This window comes from Ranitomeya imitator, chromosome 3 (genome assembly GCF_032444005.1).
Source record: "Ranitomeya imitator isolate aRanImi1 chromosome 3, aRanImi1.pri, whole genome shotgun sequence".
In the NCBI taxonomy this organism is placed as follows: Eukaryota; Metazoa; Chordata; class Amphibia; order Anura; family Dendrobatidae; genus Ranitomeya; species Ranitomeya imitator.
Window position 1 is genome coordinate 679,555,890 of NC_091284.1, and position 25,881 is coordinate 679,581,770.

Sequence of the window (25,881 nt, forward strand, 5' to 3'; positions counted from 1 at the left end):
CGCAGAAAGTCCAGAACTTTATTTCGTCGCTGGACCTCCCGCAGACATCGCTGAATCGGCGTGTGTGACGCCGATTCAGCGATGTTTACCCTGGTTACCAGTGTAAATGTAAAAAAAAAAAAAAACACTACATACTTACATTCCGGCGTCTGTCCTCTCCGGCGCTCTGCTTCTCTGCACTGTGCAAGACCAGCGGCCGGAAAGCACAGCAATGACGTCACCGCTGTGCTCTGCTTTCCGGCCGGCGCTTAGTGCAGAGAAGCAGAGTGCCGGAGAGGACAGACGCCGGAATGTAAGTATGTAGTGTTTGGGTTTTTTACGTTTACGCTGGTAACCAGGGTAAACATCGGGTTACTAAGCGCGGCCCTGCGCTTAGTAACCCGATGTTTACCCTGGTTACCAGGGGACTTCGGTATCGTTGGTCCCTGGAGAGCTGAGGGATTCTCCAGTAGCAAGGAATCTGAACAAAAGCAAGGCAGAAATTACTAAAAAATCAAATTACAATCTATTAAAGTGTACTACAGGAGTACATACAATAAAAATGGCTTACCGAAGAGTGGTCATCAGACGCTTGGCCGGTGAAATAGAGAATCGGCAATACATATCACTCCTTCGGATGAGATGTTCAATTCAGTCCACCAATAGATCAAAGTTCTCTGCTTTCATCCGCACGAGAAAAATTTCTCTGGGTCTCCTCATAGCTCCATGTGCAGTGTAGAAAACACCCCACGTGTCATTCTCTGTGCAGTGATGGGGTGGATCCACAAACGGCGTCAGCGCAGATGCATGATGTGTTGTCTCTCTCGCTCCTTCTCCAGAACAATTGCTTTCAAGCGATTCGCCTCCACAATGAAATCCACGTTCTGCAGAATCTTCGCAATAACGATATCCATCTTTCTCTCCAAACACTTGCTCCTCTCCAACCTGTGACTGATGGGCTGTAGGAAGACTGTATATATAGTTTTGAGGGGGCCAATCACATTTTGGAGCCTCCCAGCGGCGTTCTTAAAAACCTGATCCGTCAAAAACCAGATGGAAAAACGGACGAACCGGATGCCAACTGGATGGGACGGATCCGGTTTTCTGCCGGATCCGGACATCGGATCTAGCAGAAAAATGGATCCGTCCCATCCGGTTTTCACAAATTACACTGGATTCGGCATGGCGCGAAAAAACTGATGTGTGAAACTAGCCTTAATGAGTCCCTTGTATCTCATCACTGGCATGCACCAAGCCACAAATGTTACTCCAATCAGGCACTGGAGTACATTTCTTGTGTTAATTAAAAGGGTATTCCCATGTCCAAGATCCTATCTCAAAATGTAGTAGGTGTAATAATAATTAGCAAATAAATCCAATTAGAAATAATATTCGGGGAATGGAGATTTACCGCCAAATAGTGGCAACCAAGGAACATTACAAGAGTACAGCCTGGACCTCACAAAGCTCCTTTTGACACCATGTAAATCATGGCTCCATTTTATTATTTCTGTACACTTCAACTATGCAGAACCCTGAAGAACTTCTGTTCTTAAAGGGGTTGTCCACTACTAGCACAACCCCTTCTTAAACTAAATGCTCGGCCCCAAAAAATAATAAATCCTATACTCCCCTCCCATGCCGACAGGGCTGTGATGCACGCTCCGAGCTGGCGCCACTGTCTCCGCCTTTGGACAAATTGAACATGAAAAGGAAGCCAGGGATCAGCTGCAGCCGTGGTTTTCTCTACATGGTCAGTTTGTCCTAATCAGGAGACAGTGACGTCAGCGCTGATTGGGTGTTGGCATCACGTGTCATTCAACTGTATCACAGCACCGGGACCATGAGTGCCGACACCTTTGGAACACTGTCGGCATGGGAGGGGAGTATAGGCTTTATTATTTTATCAGGCTGAACATTTAGTTTAAAAAAGGGGTTGTCCACTAAAAGTTACTTACCGTATATACTCGAGTATAAGCCGAGATTTTCAGCCCAAATTTTTGGGCTGAAAGTGCCCCTCTCGGCTTATACTCGAGTCAAGGTGGGTGGCAGGGTCGGCGGGTGAGGGCGCTGAGGCATACTTACCTAGTCCCAGCGATCCTGGCGCTCCCCCTGCCGTCCCACGGTCTTCGGTGCTGCAGTTCTTACCCTCTTCAGCGGTCACGTGGGACCGCTCATTAGAAAAATGAATAGGCGGCTCCACCTCCCATAGGGGTGGAGCCGCGTATTCATTTCTCTAATCAGCGGTGCCGGTGACCGCTGATGGAGAAAGAGGCTGCGGCACCGAAGACCAGCTGTGCGGGGAGCGTCAGGACCGCCAGGACTAGGTAAGTATGTAATATTCACCTGTCCGCGTTCCAGCCGCCGGGCGTCGCTCCATCTTCCCGGCGCCTCTGCGCTCTGACTGTTCAGGTCAGAGGGCGCGATGACGCATATAGTGTGCGCGGCGCCCTCTGCCTGATCAGTCAGTGCAGAGACGCCGGGAAGATGGAGGCGCCGGGACCGGACGCTGGGAGCTGCAAGCAAGAGAGGTGAGTATGTGTTTTGTTTTTTTTTTATTGCAGCAGCGGCACAGATTTATGTGGAGCATCTATGGGACAAAATGAATGGTGCAGAGCAGAGCACAGTATGGGGCACAGATATGGGACAAAATGAACGGTGCAGAGAATATATGGGGCACAGATATGGGGCAATAATGAACGGTGCCGAGCACAGTATGGGGCACAGCTATGGGGCAGTATGAACTGTGCAGAGCACAGTATGGGGCAGAGCTATGGGACAAAATGAACGGTGCAGAGCACAGTATGGGGCACAGCTATGGGACAAAATGAACGGTGCAGAGCACTATATGGGGCACAGCTATGGGACAAAATGAACGGTGCAGAGCACAGTATGGGGCAGAGCTATGGGACAAAATGAACGGTGCAGAGCACAATATGGGGCACAGCTATGGGACAAAATGAACGGTGCAGAGCACTGTATGGGGCACAGCTATGGGGAAATATGAACGGTGCAGAGCACTATATGGCACAGCTATGGGGAAATAATGATCTATTTTTATTTTTGAAATTCACCGGTAAATGCTGCATTTCCACCCAAGGCTTATACTCGAGTCAATAAGTTTTCCCAGTTTTTTGTGGTCAGCTTATACTCGGGTCGGCTTATACTCGAGTGCATGTGGTTTATGGGATAACCCCTATAAAGCCATGTTCACACCTTCAGTATTTAGTCAGTATTTTACCTCAGTATTTGTAAGCCAAAACCAGGAGTGAGAAAGTCAGAGGAAAAGTATAGTAGAAACATCACTACTACTTGTTTTGGCTTAGAAATACTGAGGTAAAAACTGACCAAATACTGAATATGTGCACATGACCCAAGGCTGTGAATGAACATCTAAAAATGGCTATGAAAAGAAAAGTGACAATACAAATGCTTTGATAACCATGTACCAGTCAGTCAATACCAATTTTATTTGGGAAAATATACAGATTGCAAGGGAAACTTGTAACGTTACTTACAGGCATTTGTTTTCCAAGAAATACATATTTAGTAGTAAAAGTGAGTAAAAAAATTCTTTTTTTTCTTGCAGTCACAGTGATTTAACCCATCCGAAACCAGAATTGACCCCACAGGAAAACCAATTCAAACTCATCAGAATAATCACAATCATGCGATTCGTTCACCTCATGTCCCAAAGTCTTATGCCATCTGTCCAGATGTATAGGCCAGGTGTATAACACCAACATGCAGCTGTGCAAATCCTCAATATGTTGGGCTCTCTATAGCCAGTGGATTTTTACCACACAATTCATCAGATAGGAAAAGGGAGAAGGCGTGGGAACGGAAAAAACAAAGCCAAAAACCTTCAGTCTCGAGAACATGGTTACCCAGGCAGGAAAAGAAACGCGATAAAAGAACATTTATTACATGATATAAAAATATAAGTTTTTCTTCATAATGTGGAAATCGGATGGATGTCTAACAGAGAAAGAGCAAGGCCAACACCACTATTTTGTCGCACTGCCCCAATATAGACTGTAGCGAAAACAAAACCCCACTGATAACATCCATGTTCACAGGAACAAATCACAGTGGTATTCTGGAGCAGTTTAAAGAAATTGTCCATAGGATAAGAATACCTTGGTGACCCTCACCGATCCAGAGGCTTCTTAAAAAGCCCCGTGTGAATGCAGCAGAGGTGGATTACGCGCACTGCTGCACCCTTCATTCTTAATGGGATTGCCATAGATAGGAGCGCAGCGCTTGGCTGATTGGCACTGCCCATCATCGACCACCACTCCAATCACACAGAGCTCTTCAGAGCCCCAGTTCTCGAGGAGTCGCAGAGATTGGACCTCCAGCAGTCGGAAAGTCATCTCCTTATTCCATGGATAGGGGATAACTTCCAAACTTGGTACAACCCCTTTAAGGTTTCCTACATGGGATGGGGACAAACAATTCATTGTGGATCTCGCTATAACAGACATGATTTATATGCTATTTTGGGACAGATTTCACACTGTACATTGCAGAGTTTGAAATTCGCTTAAATCAATTCTTTAAAGTCCCCTCCACGTCAATCTGTGTGTGGACATTTGTACGCATTGTGTGGATAAGCTATTGTAATCGCTGCCGATTTTCAACCAAAATCCATAGCAATTCCGCTACATGTGAACATGCCATCAGAGAACTAGCCAACTGGCCACGGAGACAAGTCTGGAAAGTACAACTTTACTCATTCACATGAGGCCTGATTCACGATTGCATTTGTATCTTTGTCTAATTTTTGGCGTTTTTAATTTGCGTCTTGTTCTTACTTGTAATTTTTATTTTATATGTTAGTCATTGTGGTGGTATTAGGGGTTTCCAGATATTTTCATTTGATTCATCAACTGCGCTTTAAGAATGACCTAAATTTTTCTGCAAATAAACTCCAGTGCCCCCAGAAGTGATTTTATTGTACTTTTGTAAATACAAAGACACCATTTAAAAAAAAAAAAAAAAAAAAAAAAAAAAAAACAATTCATAAACCCCTTGCATAATTTTGAATAAAACTTGAGGCAAAAATGTCACCTAATGCAAAAAAACAAAACAAAACAATACTTTGCAAGTAATGAATCGGGCCCATATAGTAAGAATTTGGGGGTTACTATTACAATATTAAATGGAGTTCTCCACTTTTGAAAATGCCTACAAATTTAAAAAAAAAAAAAAAAAAAAAAAAAAAGGGGGGAAAAGGAAAAGTCTGATTTTCCCCAGCGATTGATCTACGTGGAAAACTTTTAGTAATAATTCAACTGTCGGCAAAAAAGAATGCATTACACAGTGTTCATTCAAATAAATGTGTTGTCTGTGTAGGGCAGGACAGACACTCTGGAGCAACACTTCCCACTCTGGTCCAGAGATAAGAACCCTGAGCAGAGGACCTCTTTTCTATTAACTCAAAATTCGCTAAGTGTATGAAAATGGATTTTCAAACCCATTAAAGTTTAGTGTGATCATTATGGCATGTAACCGATGCAAAAACCTCAACACTCGATTTTTAATTTTCCTTATGGGAAAACTTACATCTACAGATTTATGGAGCATGTAAAAAGGTTTCCAAGTAGCTTGATGGCAAAGCTTAGAAGAGTTACATTGCGAATCTTTGCAAATTTATTAGACTTCTGGAATTGCAAAGGTTCTCCCAATGCTGGTTTACTCAAACATTACGTAATCTAGACGAAAAAGTTTATTCATGATGTGCATGGGATGCAGGGCATCTCAGAGGGAGAAAAGAAAAAGAAAAATTAGGTGGGTAGAAGAAATGGTCAGGCCACAAAAGTCCTCTCCGAGAGCGAAGGTCCTGATCCACAGTCTAAGTACAACATCTGTCCTGTATAATTTAATGCAATAGCTAAAGAATACAAGAAGCTCACATGGATGTGGGGTTCACCTTTTGATTCTCTTCTATTGATATATAAAAAAAACACAAAAAAAAAACAAACCACAAGCTGGAAATTCAGATCAATTTCTTTGGGAGTGGACGTGTAATTCATGAGGACCATACTTAAAGGGGAGTGTCAGCCCCAACAGACAGCATAAACTAACACTCAATGTTGGGGCTATTGCCTTCCGTATAGTCTAATTGCTGCCTCCATTCTACAGAAACTAAAATGTAATGAGAAACTAATTAGGAGGCTCGGTGCACCCTTAGGGTGGCCAAAAGGCTCAGTCCACAGCTCCACCCACTGGTTTTGCATGTCCCTGACTCCCTCACCGGTGACTGGCAGTGCTGGCTCGCCTGGAGAACACAATGACAGCAGTAAAAGCACAGGCAAGGGAATGCAGTCACTCACCAGTCAGTTAGCTAAGGACATGCAAGTCAAGTGGGCAGGATTATGCAGAACTTCCTGGCCACACGAAATGTACACCTAGCCCCGTAATTAGCATGTCTGACTAAAGATCAATTATTGCAGAATAGAGGCAGAGAGTAGACCACTGAAAGGTGTGATTTTTACAGGGGCTAGAAGCACTACAAGGATATATGCCTAGTTCATACGGTCAGTTTGGGGTGATGGACTCACTTTAAGTACTTTCATGTGTATGTAGTTTGATAAAAACTAAAATGAGTGTGCATTTATCTACAGAATAGGATGGGGTTCAAAGTTTAAAACCGAACATTAAATTCATTTTAGAGCAAGCAGGAAAAGACGGAAATTGACGTAGGAGAAAACGGGCAATCTGAGGAGACATGGTAGCACTGTGCAGACAAGGGATTCCTTACAACAACGTGGTTGGAACAGTTTTTACACATGACAGCATGCTCATTTTGTTATTGCTCACCTTGACAGATACCTGCCAGGACATGTGTATGGTCAGGAGGTATCAAGCACCAGGCCTATGCATTAGAAAAGGGCACATGCACCATACCTGCTGGCCCTGCAAATGTCCTGCCATCATCGGTGGCTCTCACCTCCTGATGTGGAAGTGAGCAGGGCCGGAATAAACCTTTACGCTTCGGCACCACTTCCAATTAAAGGTTTAGGAGAAAATAATGGGACATATCAAAATTGAAAACCATTGCTCTGAAATATTAATACAAAACACAAGTCCTCAAAACCCATTCGGAGCACATCTTGCTTCATGATAACCTACTTGGTGATCTGCGTTTGGATCTGAACAGTCATGGCTTCGGCAGTGCCTGTCCAGAACTGCCATGAGTTTCCCACAAGAGGATGAGATATGGTGGGATCTGTGATCAGAGCCACCTTGGCAGCAGAGGGAGGTTTGGAGAAGTAGTGGTAGAAATCTTTAAGGAGGAATTGTTCAAATTTTATAAAATATTGACATTTATTTAGAAAGAAGGGCTTAAGACTGGTTTTATGCCTGAATGTATTGTTCGTTTTTATAGATTTTTGGTTAAGTAGTCTGGTGTAAATTCAAAAAAGGACGGTTCCCTCAATGTCCATGTTTTGCATCCAAAGAGGGCAGGGAAGGCCTGGATCCATTAGCTCTCTGCAAAATCACCCATCAGAGGCTTTTATTTTACAATATTTCTTGGGAGAGGGGAAAGAGGCAAAAATAACGCAGACACTAAAAAATAAACTGGCAGGTTGAAGTCAAACACCTCCATGAGGTGTTCCTCACTCTGTGCCTTCATTATCCTCAGCAGTGGCCTGTTCAGCAGTCTTCGAAGCCTAAAATGGATAATGCACGATTTAGCATAAGGGCATAATAACAATGACAGTAGTTCTCTTCGCAATGTAAAAAGAAGAACCTTAAAAAAGGGTTTCCAAGAGTTTATGAAAAACTAGCTGCAAGAAATGTTATTAACAGGGCTGTGGAGTCGGCAAGCCAAACCTCCGTCTCCTCAATTTCCACGACACAGACTCCACAGCCCCGATTATTAAAGGGGATTCCAAAGACCTTTATATTGATGGTCTATCCTTAGGATAGGGTATAAATATTTGATCGGTGGTGAGGAGACACCCAGCACCTCAGCCAATCAGCTGTTCCTGGTGCCGGTCCCAGCTGGATGTGCAGAGTTGCGGATGGCATAAGGGTGGATTCGAACCCCCTTAAGAAACTGTTGGGGGACGTGGCCTTGAGTAGATGATGTGTTAAATATTTAGGACTGAAACAATCCTTCAACAACTAGTTAACACACACACATTAGCAGTTTAGCCCATTTTTCAGATGCCAATAATTCTCATATGGCCTTTAACAGTTCTCTCGTTAGCGGTCATTTACAGGAGCAGGTGGTTTAGCCGACTAGAGCAGTTACCTTCTTTTTCTTTTTTTTCTGGGTCTTCCGACTGGCTGAACTTTGCAGTAATGCCTAAATTAAGATAGGAAAAAATAGATCAACACAAAGTAACGACAATAAAATATAGTCTTGTGTAAAGGGAAAGAAACTCCAAACTATGTCCACCTCGAAGCCCTGTCTTAGGCTAGGTTCAGATTGCGTTAGTGCAATCCGTTTAGCGCCTAGCGCTAACGCAATGTTTTGTAAAGGGGTCACGTTAAACGTCCCCACTCTCACAGATCTCCGATCTGCGAGAGCGGGGAACGGACCTCGGGCGCGCCGCGGACACTGCAAGCAGCGGCCGCGGCGCGCCACAAAACACCGGCACATCGCTAGCGCGTGCCGAAAATGGCACGCGCTAGTGATGCGCGTCCCCATTGCTGTGAATGGGCGCGCTAACGGACACGTTGCACGGCATTAATTTCGCCGTGCAACGCTGTCTGTTAGTGCAGTCCCATTAACGCAATGTGAACCTAGCCTTAGGTAGTACAATGTGCCAAGGAGCAGCTTCACCTTTAGACAACCCTTGAGCAAACAAAAGAGGGCCAGCAGTCAGACCAAGAGGTCCTAGAGATAAAGAAACCACCAGAATATTGCTGACAAAGTCAGAAACATTTGCAGTTGTTGCAGGTTTCTTTGCAGCTAATCTTAAAAGGTTATTCCAGCACATCTACAGGATGACTGGCATAAATGTTAGTGACTTTATTCTAAGTGGACAGTGTGCTGAACCACAAGAGCGCTGCTGCCACACAAAACACATGGTGGCTTTAAAAAGAATTAAAAAAAAAAAAAAAAAAAACAAAAACTCACCTTCAGTTCTGTATCTTGCACCTCCAATTCAGATTTATACACATCTGGATCAAAGGGGCCACTAGTTATCCTCATGGGGCCATTAGGCATCAGGAGAACTGTGAACTTGAATTGTGCAACGTGCTCTCCTATAAACAGACAGAAATGGCTGCATTGAGTTAAGTGCTTATCCAGGACATGTGAAATGAAGGTTTCACTATAAAACGTTTGCTTATATAAGAGCAGAGAGTTCACACATCTCCAGGCAATTACATTTTAACACAGAAATCAAATATACAAGAAGGGGCTGTCTGTATGGCTCCGTGCATTAGCTAGGCCAGCCCCCTTCTGTCCCTGAATGAGCCGATAGAGAATGGTTGGCTTAGATAATAATCATCACTAGGTTTTGCCACATACCCCTTTACCATTTGATGCTCACCTTCCTTCTCATACAGTACATTGAAAGGCTGGAGAAGCTCATGTTTGGCGCACTCCACTACACCCATTCTAGCCTTTTTCTCATCTTCAAAGGCCCTACACAAAATGGAAAGATTACAATTACATTTATGGAAATTCACTGCAAGATTGTCGAGTGCCACAACTTTATTCTCATGCATTTCGTAGCTACACGTAAACAGTAGACACAGAAACCTAGCGCCAACACTTCTTCATACCTGAGAGTGAATGGCATGGCACCAAAACGTCTCTCGACTTCGCTGAAAAAGGCACGGGAGGTTTTCATTTTCAGACCATACTGCTTTGATGGGTCCCTTTTGTAAATTGTTGTCCTCTGACCAGCATCCTTCGCCTATTTTCAACATCACCCAAAAACAAACAAACAAAACGAAAACAACTTTGATAACTTGGACAATGTAGAAAAGCGGCAACTCACTGCAGTGGGCTACACTACTCCACAGGGGTGTAACAATCATGGTGGCAGAGGGTGGCGGCTGTCTTGGCCTAAATGCATGTCCTCAGATGTACATTCAGCTAAAATGAATTGTAGGGCACAAATCCACCAGCTCCCCGCACCAAAAGAGCTATACTGGCTGATGGCCCATCAGAGGGCGGCAGGTGACGTCAGCACGCCTTCACTTCCATGCATCAATCGCTCCCCCCCAGGTTGGGTAACATTATTAAAAAGTGGGGAACGTCATTAAATAAAAAAGGGCTCAGGATCGGAGCCATTATTAAAGGATGGAGCCCACAACGGAGGACATTACTACAAGAAGGGGCATGTTATTACAGGAAGGGACCAGAAAGGGGGCCACGACTGGGGCCATTATTACCAGATTGGAAACATTACTGCAGGATTGGGCCCAAAACAGGGCTCACTATTACAGGAAGGGGCCAGGATGAGGGCCATTATTACCAGATATGGAAAAGAATGGATGACATTATTATAGTGGCTTATTGATCTGACCAATATTCTGGTGGGGTCCCTGGTCCAAATTCTGCACAGGGGCCCATAGGACTGTAGTTAACGCCACTGGTGCTCACCTTTCCTTCTCCGGTGCTGATAAGAACATCAACTGCGTAAACCTCATGGACCTCAAACTCTGCTTTTTCATGGTCCTTCCTGCAAATAAAGTGTCACGGAAGATAAGCGTCGTGATACAGCAGTTATTTCATGGCAGTTAGTCAGGGCAGGAGTCAGGTAACCCACACTTTGTTCTCCCTTTTATCCATGTGCTTTATTCCTATCTTCCTATGCTCCCTTGCAATACACTCACCGCCCAATCCCCCCTCCACCACGACTCATACACATCAGCTCCTCACTGCTTCCATCTCCTATGTACAGCTCCCATGCACTTCTCACCTTCCTGAAAAACCTCAGCCCATCTTACCCAAACACACTGCACAAAAAAAACTTCAAACATTTCAAAAAACTACCTGCTTTTTATCTTGGTACTCCTACTGATTTCAGGGGACATATCCCCCAACCCCGGTCCCCCATCCCCCAACCTCAACTGCTACCCTACCTCATATCAAAACCATACTAACCTTATTAATATTACTCGCACTCCCTTATCTCTCTCTTTCAATTGTGCCCTTTGGAATCCACGGTCTGAATGTAACAAGCTTCCTTTCCTGCACAACTACTTTCTGAATAACTCTCTGAATCTGTTGGCCCTCACTGAAACCTGGATCCAAGACTCTGACACTGTCTCCCCTGCTGCCATTTCCCATGGTGGCTTACAATTCTCCCATTCCCCAAGACCCACAAACAGACCTGGTGGTGGAGTCGGCGTACTCTTGTCCCCCCAATGCACGTTCCAGGTTATACCCCCAGTTCCTTCACTTTCATTCCCTTCTTTTGAGGTCCACACCATCAGGCTCTTCCGTCCCCTCTCCCTCAGAGTAGCGGTCATATACCGGCCCCCCAGGCTCACCCACCCACTTCGTGGACCACTTCTCAGCCTGGCTGCCGCACTTCATGTCCTCAGAACTACCAACCCTTATCCTGGGAGACTTTAACATTCCCATTAACAGACCCACTTCCACATCTGCATCCCAGCTTCTATCACTAACCACTTCCCTAGGCCTCTCACAGCTCTCAACCCCTGAAACACACAAAGACGGTAACACCCTGGACCTGGTCTTTGCCCGGCTCTGTTCAATCTCTTACCTAGATAACTCACCGCTTCCCCTCTCTGACCACAACATTCTCTCCTTCACACTCAACTCCTCGCCCACCCCAGCACCCTCCTACCTACCACACATTCAGAGATCTATATGCCATTAACCCTCATACACTTTCAGACTCCTTACACTCATCATTGTCCCCAATCTCTTCTTTTTCATGTCCTGATCTGGCTGTACATCACTACAATGACACTCTTAGAAGCACCCTAGACCAAGTAGCTCCCCTCACCCTCAGAACCTCCAAACAGAGTGAAACAGCCCTGGCTCACATCGCAAACCCGATTTCTCCAGCGATGCTCCAGGTGTGCTGAACGCTTATGGAGGAAAACTCGCACCCCAGAAGACTTCATCCACTTCAAATTTATGTTAAGGACCTATAACTCTGCCCTTAACCTCGCCAAACAGACCTACTTCACCACTCTGATCTCCTCACTATCCAACAACCCCAAGAAACTTTTTAACACCTTTCACTTCCTCCTCAGGCCAAAAGCACAAGACCCTATCACAGACATTTGTGCTGATGACCTGGCCTCCCACTTTATAGAGAAAATAGACAATATCCGTCAGGAAATCCGCTCCCAAACACCAAGTGCAATGACTCCCATTCCTCCCTGCATCTCCCCTGGCTCACTCTCCGCATTTGATCCCATCACAGAAGAAGAAGTCTCCAAGCTCCTCTCCTCTTCTCGTCCGACTACATGCACCACCGACCCCATTCCCTCACACCTCCTCCAGTCTCTCTCTCCAGTCGTCACATCTCACCTAACTACAATTTTTAATCTCTCCCTCTCCTCTGGCATTTTCCCCTCCTCCTTCAAACACTCTATCATTACACCATTACTAAAAAAAACCACCCTTGACCCATCATGCGCAAACAACTACAGACCGGTCTCCAATCTCCCCTTCATCTCAAAACTCCTGGAGCGCCTAGTCTACTCCCGCCTTACCCGTTACCTCTCCACTCATTCCCTCCTAGACCCTTCACAGTCCGGGTTCCGCCCCCTACATTCAGCAGAAACTGCACTCATCAAGGTGACCAATGACCTTCTGACAGCAAAATGTAACGGTGACCACTCTCTGCTCATTCTCCTCGATCTTTCTGCAGCTTTCGACACTGTTGACCATCTCTCCTACTCTCTAGGCTCCAGTCACTAGGCATTAAGGACACTGCTCTCTCCTGGTTCTCTTCCTATCTTTCTGACCGCTCCTTCAGTGTTCTGTTCTCCGGCTCCACTTCATCTCCTCTTCCTCTGTCGGGGTACCTCAGGGCTCAGTCCTTGGCCCCCTTCTCTTCTCCCTCTACACAGCCCCAATTGGACAGACCATCAGCAGATTTGGCTTTCAGTACCATCTTTATGCTGATGACACACAACTATACACGTCAGCCCCTGACCTTACCCCCGCTGTACTACAGAACGCCACTGACTGTCTGCAGTCTTTCACTTTCCGGGTCTCCCCCCAGGACATCGCAGCAAGGCGCGGGATGCGCCGCTAATCCTCCCAGGGACCCTTTTCAGACCCACTAGGTGTCTAACGGCCCTCACCACCCAGATTCTGTGCTCCCGGGACACTTCTGCCCGGACTGGCTTTATTATAAGGTTGTGCCTTAACAAGGGATCGGTCGTGCACCCCCTACCACTGCCACTATTATGCATCTATGTCAAAGGACTTGAGTAACCCCATGAGTAAGACCCGGGAGGGTCGAAACGTCGGGTTTTTTGTCTGTTTCAAATGAATATGAATGTGGCAACCACTTCTTTTTTGTTTTGTTTTCTTCGATAAAATTGGCATACACCTTTTACATCTTACCAGTCTTGAGTGTGCGGTAATCTTTTTTGAATGTCTGCAGTCTCTAACATCATGTCCGCTCTCTATCTGAAACTCAACCTCTCCAAAACTGAACTTCTTCTGCTCCCGCCTTCTACTAGCCTCCCTAAATCTGACATTTCCCTCTCCGTGGGTGGCACCATAATAACGCCTAGGCAGCAGGCACGCTGTCTGGGTGTTATGTTTGACTCCGATCTCTCCTTCACCTCCCACATACAATCTCTTGCCCGCTCGTGCCGCTTACACCTAAAGAACATCTCTAGAATCCGCCCTTTTCTCACCATGGAGACAACAAAAACTCTCACTGTCGCCCTAATCCACTCCCGCCTGGACTACTGCAACTCTCTATTAATTGGCCTCCCCCTCACGCGACTTTCCCCTCCCCAGTCCATCCTTAATGCAGCAGCCAGGGTTGTCCATCTGGCTAATCGTTACTCGGACGTGTCCGCTCTTCGCCAGTCGTTACACTGGCTGCCCATTCATTACAGGATACAATTCAAAGTACTTTTTCTCACCCACAAAGCTCTCCACAGTGCGGCACCCCCTTACATCTCCTCCCTCATTTCTGTCTATCGGCCTAGCCGACCGCTGCACTCTGCAAACGACTTTCGACTAACCTCTGCACTAATCCGTACCTCCCACTCCCGACTCCAAGACTTCTCCCGTGCTGCGCCAATCCTCTGGAATGCTCTACCCCAAGATATTAGGACCATCCACAACTTGCATAGTTTTAGGCGCTCGCTCAAAACTCATTTGTTCAGAGCGGCCTATCACGTTCCCTAATCAGTCATTTTATGTTTGTGTGTGTGTAGCCCATTCACTATCTCCATCTTCCCCCCCCCCCCAACCAACCCCTGAAGATGGCTGGACCATCATTGTAAATACACACATACACACCTGTACTTTGTATCTCCCCCACCTCATTGTAGATTGTAAGCTCTCACGAGCAGGGTCGTCTTATTTTGCTTTATTACTGTATTGTTAACATTGTTACCTATGACTGTTGTGTTTGAAACTGTTAAACTGTAAAGCGCTGCGGAATATGTTGGCGCTATATAAAGATTATTATTATTAATAATAATGAGGAGCACTTTTATCAAGTCAGGGCCGGGTTTTAGTTAGTGCAATATGAAGCTGTAAATTCTGGAGATTTAGAAGCCAGGGGAACAAATCTTGTGGTACAGGTACCGTAAACTGTCCAGTGTAATGAGAGGGCGACCTTGTCATGGCAGGTGGGCTCAAAGCCTGATCATGCTGTGTGCGCTCCTGCTAAATCTCCTTAGGTGATGGCTATAGCATGGCATTGTGTACATAGAATTTAATGGGAATTCTCATCCGTTCAGACAAATGTGCAGGTAAAATTACTAAATATCAAAGTTCATCCATAGACAATGCACCAACAAGCTGTACAGGATATACAGAGTATGGGAATGGTGAAGGACGCCTCATATCCATGAACAGGATATTGTCCCTGCCTCATTGTATTCCTCTTTGGAGGTTTGTTCAGACAAACAATTGTGACATTGCCTTCAGTAACCCTGGGGGAGTGTAACAGAATCCGTCACTTCTCCTGACATTTCTGTATTTCAAAAATACAAAAAACACAAATCTAGCTGCATGCAGGAACATACTTCTGCTGGTCATTTGGGTTCTGAATAATGGTCTTCTCTCCATCGATAACATGCTGCTTTAACTGATGAGACAGCATCCCTAAGTGGGAGGAAAAAAAAGGCTTTTAGAGAAAGTGCAGTTAAAGTGTAACAGTACTTTTATTTTTTTTTTACATAAAATCAATAGTGCCAGTGAATATAAGAAACTTTGTAATATATAGCTCAGAGAAATTGGCTTCTTTCCCCTCCTGTACTGATCATTCCCAATTCACGAGTAATGCCTGTCTTCAGGGAATCCAGATTTCCCATTACTGAGAGGACAGTTGGTGCTCATAACGTTCTATGGAGAAAGGTAACTGTGACCTCAGGAGCCCGTGCAGCACAATGTCTGTCGGCCTCTCGCTCCTCCCTCCGCTATAGAATTATAAAAGCACCAGCTGTCACCTCCGATCAGAATGAATGAAGAGCAAACACGCGATGGTGGCCCGTTCTCCAGAGATGCTGTCGATATGCTGGAAATGTCACAGCCCCTGGAAAGCGGATCGGTCACCAGAATTCGGAATACAAACTGCATACATTAAAAAAAGATTGCTTACACTAAAAATAAAAAAATAGCATTTTATGAGTCTCAGCTAGAGCTTGACTCAAAATGCTCACTAATTTTAGCAAGGAAAAATTATTCAGCCATTATTAGCTAGATTATCAAAGTAATTACACCATTCTTATCAGGTCCAAAAGCTATTAGGGAAGGTCTGTATTTTATATTGTCAAATCTATTGACACATCCTCTTTACCAGTATTTTTGTAGTTATAGACAAATGGAAGAACTCTGAAAACATTAGATATTATTTCCTACCTTCAATGGGTACACAGTTAAAAGACGGACAGATCTTGTTCCACGCTTCAGTCACCTGCGCGTTCTACAAACAAATGACACGGTGTCATTAGACTCTGCAGCATATAGTGACACGACACACAGTGATCCCAGCTGCTCATCAGGGTACAGTAGCCCGGCGGACGTTGTGCCTGCGCTGACGTCTTAACACAGGGCACATGGTATCGGCACAGCCACTTCTGGGACTGAAGCCAAACTAAGCACTTTCTGGTTCTCACCTGGTTTCCAGGCTTTACAAGACGGAGTGCTGCCTCCCCACACAGATGCGCAGCCTTGATAACATCGGCTTTACGACCAGTGACTGCCGAATCCTAAAGAGACATGAAAATAGAATTCAGCCCAAAAGCGCTGGGGAGAAAAAAAAACAACCTGCTATGCTGTGCCAATATGGAAAGATTAAACTGTGCTTCACAACTCTGTACCAAAAACCTTTCACAAAAGATTTAGATTTGCAGAACAAAATAGTTTTAGGATCAGGTGGGACATACTGAGTGTAATTCTGACAAATCTGAAAGGGAATCCGTCACCCCAAAAATCGTATATGAGCTAAGGCCACCGACATCAGGGGCTTATCTACAGCATTCTGTAATGCATTCTGTAATGCTGTAGATAAGCCCCCAATGTAACCTGAAAGGTAAGAAAAAGAGGTTATATCATAATCACCCAGGGGCGTCGTGGTCCGGGGCCTCCCATCTTCTTACGATGACGTCCTCCTCTTCTCTTCACGCTGCGGCTCCAGTGTACTATATCTGCCTTGTTGAGGGCAGAGCAAAGTACTGCAGTGCGCAGGTGCTGGTCTCTCTGACCTTTCCCGGCGCCTGCGCACTGCAGTACTTTGCTATGCCCTCAATAGGGCAGACAGAGTATGCCAGAGCCACAGCGTGAAGGCAAGAAGAGGACGTCATCCTATGAAGATGGAGGGCCCGGACCGGACCGCCCCTGGGTGAGTATAATCTAACCTCTTTTTCTCATCTTTCAGGATACATCGGGGGCTTATCTACAGCATTACAGAATGTTGTAGATATGCCCCTGATGCCGGTGGCCTTAGCTCATATACGATTTTTGGGGTGACAGATTCCCTTGAAGCCACCTACACAAAAATGGATCAAAATTTGGACCTCTACAAATTTGACAGAGGAAAACACAAAATAGGATATGCATGAACAATATAAGCAGCGGTGTGGCAGAGATGGGAGATAACTGGTCTTACCTTAGAAGCGCCGACAACAAAGCTGTGTGCAACATTAGCAATGAAGCCGTCTACGTGGACGCCGAGGTCTCTGGAACACAATTGAAAAAGTAGTGTAGGAGTGAGTTCACATGGTGCTGTTTTTGCTCGTGCAGTCTAGATTGACAAGAGCCACTGAGCTCAGTGATTGGCTGCAGCGGCGATGTGCGCTTTAGTCATGACTGCAGCACTGCAACCATTAAACAAAGACCTGAGCAGCTGTAGAAGAAGCACTCGGCCTCCGGGGGGCACAAGTATCATTATATTCATTGTTTAAAACAGATGCAAACTTATAGAGTTAAAGGGAAAGTCTTCCGATTTTTGCCACCTAATCCGAGAGCAGCATAATGTATGGGCAGAGTCCCTGATTTCAGCAATGTGTCACTTGCTGGACTGCTTACTAGGTTTCATAAAATCGCTATTATAAGTAGGAGATGATCACTGATTGTACGCTGTGCATAGACAGGAAGATGCCAGAGGAGGCAACCAATTAATGGTGGGGATGGGGATATACACAGCACTCAGAGAACTGGAGATGTGCTGTAGATAAAACAGTTACTAATCAAAACTGCAGCAACCAGTACATTAAATTACATCCTGGAATCAGGGTCTCTGCCCTTACATTATGTGATGCTATCAGATGGGGGTAGCAAAACCTGGTGACAGATTCCATTTAAAAGTGTATCAAGGAAAATCTCTTTAAAATGAGCAGACCAATGATTTTTTACTTTACAGTGTGCTATGTATGTGAGTAATTGGTGTGACAACATTCTCACCGACCGATGTCTTCTCCTGGGATCAACCCTGCTTCAGAGTCACGTTACGTTACCACCTCTGTAAATTGCCAGATCACTGGGGCAGCAGTTACATTCTCAATATAGGTGTATAGGACTAAATTCCCAAAGACTTACATTGAGAAAATTCAAAAAGTGACCTCCGCTCCACCCAGCAACCTGGCAGGTCACGAATGCGGTGATGTACTGCTGGAGGAGTCCATGCCGGGAGAAGACGGCAGCTGGTGGCGCATGCGACTACAATAAAACTTCTGTTTTTCTTACACCTTATTGCCTAGGAGACCGACCACCGCTCTAGTCCAGCTTGTGAACACTGTACTGGATCCGGTTATGAGTAGGTAATAAAAATGTGTTCCAGCAATCCTGACCAGCTTCTAAACAGCGCTTACAAGCTCAATAGAAAGAGGTTATAAGCACTGCACATGTTGTGCTGTGTAACAGCAGTGGTCGGTCTCCTAGGCAATGAGCTGTAAGCAAGAAGAAGTGTGTTAATATAGTGTAGGCTTTAATAAGGGACGAGAGGCTTTCTGTAAAACATGTCCTTACATTTTAACTAGGTCACCTTTCTTCAGTTGGTAATCTTGGTCGCTCTTCAGAGGGGAGAAGTGACACACAGTGTTATTAACAGATATACTTGTTGGAAAGGCAATACCTGCAATAAAAACAAGAAAGAAGAGGCTAAATGCCAGTCTCCTGTGGAGAGGAGCAGTCACTGTGGCCCCCTAGAGTGACCCGAGGGCACAGAATTCCGGGATGGAACAAACGAGCCGACCCCCTGGAATCTGCACCATGGACGCCCAGGTGTAGACAAACTCCTGCTGACCTTTCTTCATTTCTTTTTCCTTTTTGAAAATCTTGCCCGTTTCCTCCATGATCATAGCATCGCCCTTTTCGCACAGGCTGAGGATAGACGCGTCTGCGGTGGCGGCCTCCACAAGAGCGCGCAGGACCCCTGGAACAGACAAAGGCGACGGATTAATCAGCATTAGAGGCTTTCATTTCCCACTACCCCGTGTTCGGAGCGTGGGCTACGGAGCAATTGTGCACTGCCGTTTATACGTGGGAGACTCAACCCAAGCCGAGCGATTCTTCTACAGAAGGAGCCATGTCAGGGGAACAGTTATACATGGGATAATTAACTCCTCGCATTCAGAGCTTTTTATAGCAAGAGAAGAAATAAAAAGGAGCTTGGCAAATTTACATACATCCAGCTACCCACCTCTATTCAATGCGCTGGCTCACATGACAGGTATTGAAACCAGTACACAACAAATATATCCATGCGTTTCCCTATCAAAAGTTAGGAAAATCAAAGTGGACCTGACAGATATGACCATAGATATTCCAGCTGTAGAATACTTTCTGAGATGCCTCCCCCTGCCTAATATTAAATTATGCACTTATTATTGGATTTTACAGCCTTTCAGACATTGATGATCAAGGTAAGTACACCAGTCTTGACAGGTCTAAGATTTATTCAATGATGGTAACAGCTTGTTCTATGAAATTTGCCGACAGCTTCGCTTTGAGGCTGTGTGCCCACGTTGCGTTTTTTTAATGCGTTTCTGCTGCAGTGGAAACGCTAAAAAACGTATCCCCATGCAATCCTATGGGCTTCCGCAGTTGCTGTGCCCATGCTGCGGATTTTCCCGCTGAGGAGTCACATAGCGGTAAAATCCGCAGCATGTTCATTATTTCTGCAGAACTGCAGCGATTCCACCGCCATATGATTGCATTGAAATGCTCACTTTACGCATGGGGCTATGCCCACCATGCGTAAAGTGAGCGCTTCACGTGCGGATGGTACCCGAGTCTGGAGGAGAGGAGACTCTCCTTCAGGCCCTGGGAACCATATACCTGTAAAAAAAAAAAAATTTGATATACTTACCTTCTGATGGCCCCCGGAGTCCTCCCGCCTCTCAGCGGTGCACGTGGCGGCTTCCCTTCCCAGGGATGCTTTGCGCAAATCACCTGAGATGATGTCGCGGTCATGTGACCGTGACGGCACAAAGGTCCTTCGCGCAAAGCATCCCTGGGAACGGAACATACCGGGGGCGCCGCTGAGGAGATCGGGGGCCATCAGAAGGTGAGAATAACCATTTTTTAAAATTATTTTTAACATTCTATCTTTTACTATTGATGCTGGACAAGTGTGACCAACCTGTCAATCACTTTTGAAGCGATGCTTCAAATCGCAAGCATTCTGCAAGCTAAAAACACTTGTGTTTTGCGGGAAAACGCATGTGAATTCTGCATGCATTTTACCAGCGGCAAGGAGTTGCGGAAATGCTGTGGACATTTCCGCAGCATTTCTGCAACGTGGGCACATAGCCTGAGAGTAATTGTGAGAATACACAAAAAAAAAAAAAAGACCCCAAAAACTAAAATGTCGGACAAAATGTAATAAAAGATGACTGCTAGCTGCTAATCTAGGAATCCCCATGCTAGGTGCATGGCCAGCGCACTGCTCGGGACGCTGATAAGATCAGGTCCTTCCATGTGTGGTCACAGTTGTGAAACCTGTACTACAGTCAGAGAATCTGTCTGTGTGACTGGTAATTATGACGCTCGTCCTCTGGGGCGGAGGTTTCTGCACGTGTAGAGATAGCATTATTGCAGAGGCTGCCACCCGTACCGCCCGACGTGGAGCAATGTGCAGGCACAGTGGCAGGACCTTTGTGATGGAGATGGAATTTGCGCCAGTATAAAAAGCTTAAAAGGGGGTTGTATGGTTAAAAAAGTTAAAAAAAAATAAACATTTTTATTTATTACACACACGTATATACTGTGTATATGTATAATAAAATATAATATATACAAAATAGTTTGTCATTTATAAAAAGCATTGTTCGACACTGAATTATTGATGCCCTCCCAGGAGTCCACTGTATTCTATGCCTGCTGGATATAAACAATTTATGGGGTACATTGCAGCCCTGTACATCTCAGTTATGGCAGCTGTTGGAGCAGTTTTTAGCCAGTGGGCGGTTAGTTCAGTCATGGACAACCCCTTTAAGCATTTGCTAAGTAAACACGACCACTCCACTGCTCCCTGGGCTTCGATGACAGGGCGGCAGCCGTGACCTCACATTAAATTCGGAATAAACAGAGGACATACCGTATATTGCAGACATGACATCACCGTAGGGGGAAAAACCTCTTCCCAATTTCTTATCTTTTAAGGGCTATTTCCAGAGGTCCACTTCTGCCCAGACATGAGCGGCGGCAGACTATTAACAAGTGAATCGGCCGACACACTGCCAGGACAGAATGGCCGCACTGTCCGCACATGGGCAGCAGGTATCGGCACTTGCTGTATGATTGGACTCAAAACATTGCAGCTTTTCAGAGAGAAAAACATACTGTAAAAGCTGCAGAGGACCGAGCCACACAGGAGACTAGTCGGACAGGTGGACCCGATAGTTTCTCCCTGCCCGAGTGACAAGTGTCGCTCCGTGTGTGCAGGTAGGGAGACCTGTCAGTCACTGACGGCTGGGCGGGACGACCACCGAAGACCCACGCTCTCCACTATTCTCCTGTGTGGCTCGGTTCCCAGTAGTTTAAAATGTGTTTTTCAGAGTCAGAAATCATCCCGCCAGAGTCTGATACAAGATAGGCAGCCTGTGTCTGCGGTCAGGATCCCTTTAAGACTTATCGAAAAATTGATTCATTTCCCAGATGTATTGAGATAAACATGGATTGTGACAGTGTGTAGACATTTGTGGCATCTATGGAGAGGTCAGCGTTAATGCCCCAACCTATTGTATGGGCTTCTATGCGGCCAGTTCTCCGTGTTATACCCCCTACATGCCGCTGCCCGTTGTGGCTTGTGATGAACATCGGAGGACGGGCATCAGGGGCCTCCATGATAAAGGTCTGTACACAGAGGGAGCGCGGCTTTTACTGAGGACTCCTGGGGGGTAAGCTTTGACTGAATATAGGAACAGATTTGATTCTGGAAAGTCACTGAATATTGGCAGCTAAATCTGCCGCTTCATTTACACCGAGATTTCGGGATGGTAACGAGCATCAGTTGACCGTGTACAAGTCGCTGAGCACTCGGTGTTTTTACACAGACCATGGATGTGACCAGAATGACCACTAATAACCGTTCTGTCCTATTCAGCATCATGTTATCGGCAGCACAGCGAGTTTATACCAGGCAACGTGCTGCCGAGAACAATGATGAACACGCACTTTCCTCCAGGTCAGGCAGCTGAGACAAGTGAGGCTCTGGATTCCCACAGATCACCCACCACACCCACACCTCGAGGATCACACTGCCAATTAGAGGCTTCGTCTCTACACCTCCGTCAGAGGAGGGCGACTTCAGACATGTTTTATGAGGTTGGAAATAAAGAGCAGCACGGAAACCAATACGGCAGTGTGCAGTAATGTGACAGGTGGGCCGAACGTCTGAGCTACAAAATAGTCGTGAACGTTATACCGATATACATTGTACGGCAACATTTCCAGAGAGGGGGAACATGTCATCTGTGCTGGCAGGGTGCAGGCTCGTGTGCGCTCCATACCATGCCGATCAGCGACCGTACACTCACACCGGCAGATATTCAGCACAGAAACATGCCTTCCCAGTCACCTGCCAGTGTAAGCATACCAGCTGTTACCCAGCAGACGGGCAAGACTATTCACCACGTGATCAGCTCATAGCGCAGGACGGAAGTCAGCAGCAGCACATCGCCCGCTGTAACCTGGGAATGAGCCGCCGGTCACATGAAGTATTAGGATAGAAGAACCGCAGTCAGCCTTTTGCCCCCAATAGGAAGCGGCCACCAGGTTTTTGCCACCTAATGTGAACGCAGCATAACGTAGAGACAGAGATTCTGATTCCAGCGATGTGTCACTTACTGTAGTTTTGATACGATCACCCGTTTTGTTTTATCGGCAGGAGATCAGTAAAGACCTAATAAGAGTATGTTTCCATGGTCCAAATATGCAGCAGATAACCGCTCCGCCCAAAGCGCTGCCCCCTGTTGTACGCGCGGTGATTCCGCCTGTGTTCATTGAACCGTGCGGAATCACCGTGTCCTATAGACGCTCCGTCTCCGCAAGATAAATACACATGCTGTGGTCTGGAAAGACGCGCCACATGTCCGGTTACGCAGGGAGGCCACGGGCGTCCCTGCACGCATAGTAGAGACAGGATTTCATTAAAGGGAACCTGTCACCCCCGTTTTTTGAGATTGAGCTATAAATACTGTTAAATAGGGCCTGCGCTGTGTGTTCCTATAGTGTATGTAGTGTACCCCGATTCCCCACCTATGCTGAGAAATAACTTACCAAAGTCGCCATTTACGCCTGTCAATCAGGCTGGTCAGGTCGGGAGGGCGTGGTGACATCGCTGGTTCTTCCTCAGCTTTACGTTGGTGGCGTAGTGGCGAACAAGCAGCGCGCAATCTGCGCTGTCATCCCTTTCGTCGGTGGGGGCGGCCATCTTCCTGGGGCCGCGCGTGCGCAGATCGAGTGCTCTGCTGCACAGGGCTTCAGGAAAATGGCCGCGGGATGCCGCGCGTGCGCATTAGAGATCGCGGCGGCCATTTTCCCAAAGCCGAGATGCAAACTCGGCTTTGGGAAAATGGCCGCCGCGATTTCTAATGCGCACGCGCGGCATCCCGCGGCCATTTTCCGGAAGCCCCGTGCAGCAGAGCACTCGATCTGCGCACGTGCGGCCCCAGGAAGATGGCCGCCCCCACCGACGAAAGGGATGACAGCGCAGATCGCGCGCTGCTTGTTCACCACTACGCCACCAACGTAAAGCTGAGGAAGAACCAGCGATGTCACCACGCCCTCCCGACCTGACCAGCCTGATTGACAGGCGAAAACGGCGACTTTGGTAAGTTATTTCTCAGCATAGGTGGGGAATCGGGGTACACTACATACACTATAGGAACACACAGCGCAGGCCCTATTTAACAGTATTTATAGCTCAATCTCAAAAAACGGGGTGACAGGTTCCCTTTAAATCCCATCCACTAAGCTGTAACATCTGGACGCAACGGCTGTACGCAGCGTGTCCAATCCTCAGCGAATACTGACCACGGAAACATACCCTAACCCTACTGCCATGTAGGCCTTCACATTCATGAGCTCCATTTATCTCCACCCCCACCACCAATAGGCAGCTTTCTGCCTATGCAGTGAACATAGAAAGCTGCCAATCAATGATGGGTTGGGTTTATTTGGAGCTCAACATTCAAAGAATGTCAAGATCTGCAGCAGATCAAATAGGGACTATCAAAACTGCAGCAAGCAGCCCAGTAAGTGGTGCATCACCGGAAACAGGGTCTCTGCCTATTCATCATGCTACTCTCAATTGGCAAAAGCCTAAGTGACCCAGCAGTCCGTTCAGCCATCACCTATTCTGTGGATAGGGTAGGAATACCCTGTAAACTGGCCCTTACATCAACCATGGAAAACAAGGGAACGCAGGGAGTTAATGGGACATTGGGACACCCATGGCCAGTGAGTGACCAACGTGTCAGTCTGATGGCGCACGGCCATGGCCATTAGTGGCACCCAACACTGGCTGACAATGGTCTGTGCCCACTGTACTCTGGAGGAGGGCTCATTGTAGAACATGTCGGATTCTCTCTTCCCCGGTTGTCTGTAGTGTCCGTCCACAGCGGACCCGTCTCCGCGAGGCCGGGCTACACGGCGAGGACAAGTCCTGACTATTATATAGAAGTGGGAACTACAAACGTTTGGGGGAAGTGAGAAAAATCAACCATGTCCAGAAGCGGGAGTGTGCCGGTGATTCGGTGTCACCCTAGTCCCTGTGTGGCCCTGCTGGGCCAGGGTGATGGTTGGCACATGGCGTGTGTGGCTCCAACCATGCCCACCACCAGTACTCCTGATGAGCAGAGCTGTGGAGGACAGTGTGACCGGGGCTCTTCTGTAGCCACACTGCGCCTGGTGACCGGGAGGGCAGCGCGGGCCACATGGCAGGACCGTGTGCACCGGGGAACCCTGCGATTAGAGTAATCCTGCAGCATGGCGGCGGCCTGCACACGTCCCTGCCACCGGGGACAGCCAGGAGACCCAGCCGCACCGCACCCGGGGAAGTGGGGCCGCCATATGCACGGAGCACGGCGGGCCCGGCAGACACGTGGGTGCCCGGAGACGTACGGGTGCCGGGGAGGCTCATGTCAGGCGGGACACGTGCGATCCCCTCCCCCACTGTGGCTCAGCTTGTACCGGCCGCCAGTGCCCGCACATCAGAGCCCACCTCTCCCCGCCAGAGCCGGCCGCCATTCACGTGCTGGCACCCAGCAGAGCCACGACCCCCCTGCTGACAGCCGGACACTCACTGTTGGCGATGTCGCCCCCCATTTTGTACTTGGTGACCACCAGGTCCTCAGCGATCGTCTGCTCTTGCTGCTCATCGTCACCCGACATTTTGGCGTCCAACGGTCTCTCTTCTGCACAGGAGTGCGGCGCACACAGAGAGAGCGAGCTCACAGGAGGCGGGAGCGCACCGCAGGCGGAGGGTTGAGGGTCAGGCGGGTTAGCCGCAAAGCACCCGGGGACTTGTAGTTCGCAGCTTCGCTGCACCCGTGACGTAAGGGGACGCGAGACGCCTGCTGCGTGAGCTAGCCACATGTGTGCGCAAGGCATGCCGGGAGCTGTAGTTCCTGGACTGAGCCGGCAAATATAGCCTACACATGAGCGAAGGTTATAGGAAGGAAGGCAGGCCCTCTATGTAGGGACGGGAGGGAAGCCATGGCCTTATATGTAGGGACGGGAGGCATGGGCCTATATGTAGGGACCGGAGGCATGGCATGGGCCTGTATGTAGGGACGTGAGGG

The 25,881-nt window shown here is 47.1% G+C and overlaps 1 protein-coding gene across 1 annotated transcript; it reads right to left on the reverse strand.

Moving 5' to 3' along the window:
- Positions 1-3,425: 3,425 nt before the first annotated feature.
- Positions 3,426-25,614, reverse strand: PA2G4 (proliferation-associated 2G4). Its single transcript, XM_069758410.1, has 13 exons — positions 25,384-25,614; positions 18,879-19,007; positions 18,602-18,707; positions 17,244-17,313; positions 16,252-16,344; positions 15,995-16,058; positions 15,160-15,238; positions 10,556-10,634; positions 9,730-9,863; positions 9,495-9,589; positions 9,077-9,204; positions 8,246-8,299; positions 3,426-7,658 (listed from the first exon to the last, which is right to left on the reverse strand). The coding sequence occupies exons 1-13, from the start codon at positions 25,469-25,471 to the stop codon at positions 7,605-7,607; spliced, it is 1,173 nt and encodes a 390-aa protein (XP_069614511.1). The 5' UTR covers positions 25,472-25,614; the 3' UTR covers positions 3,426-7,604.
- Positions 25,615-25,881: the final 267 nt, after the last annotated feature.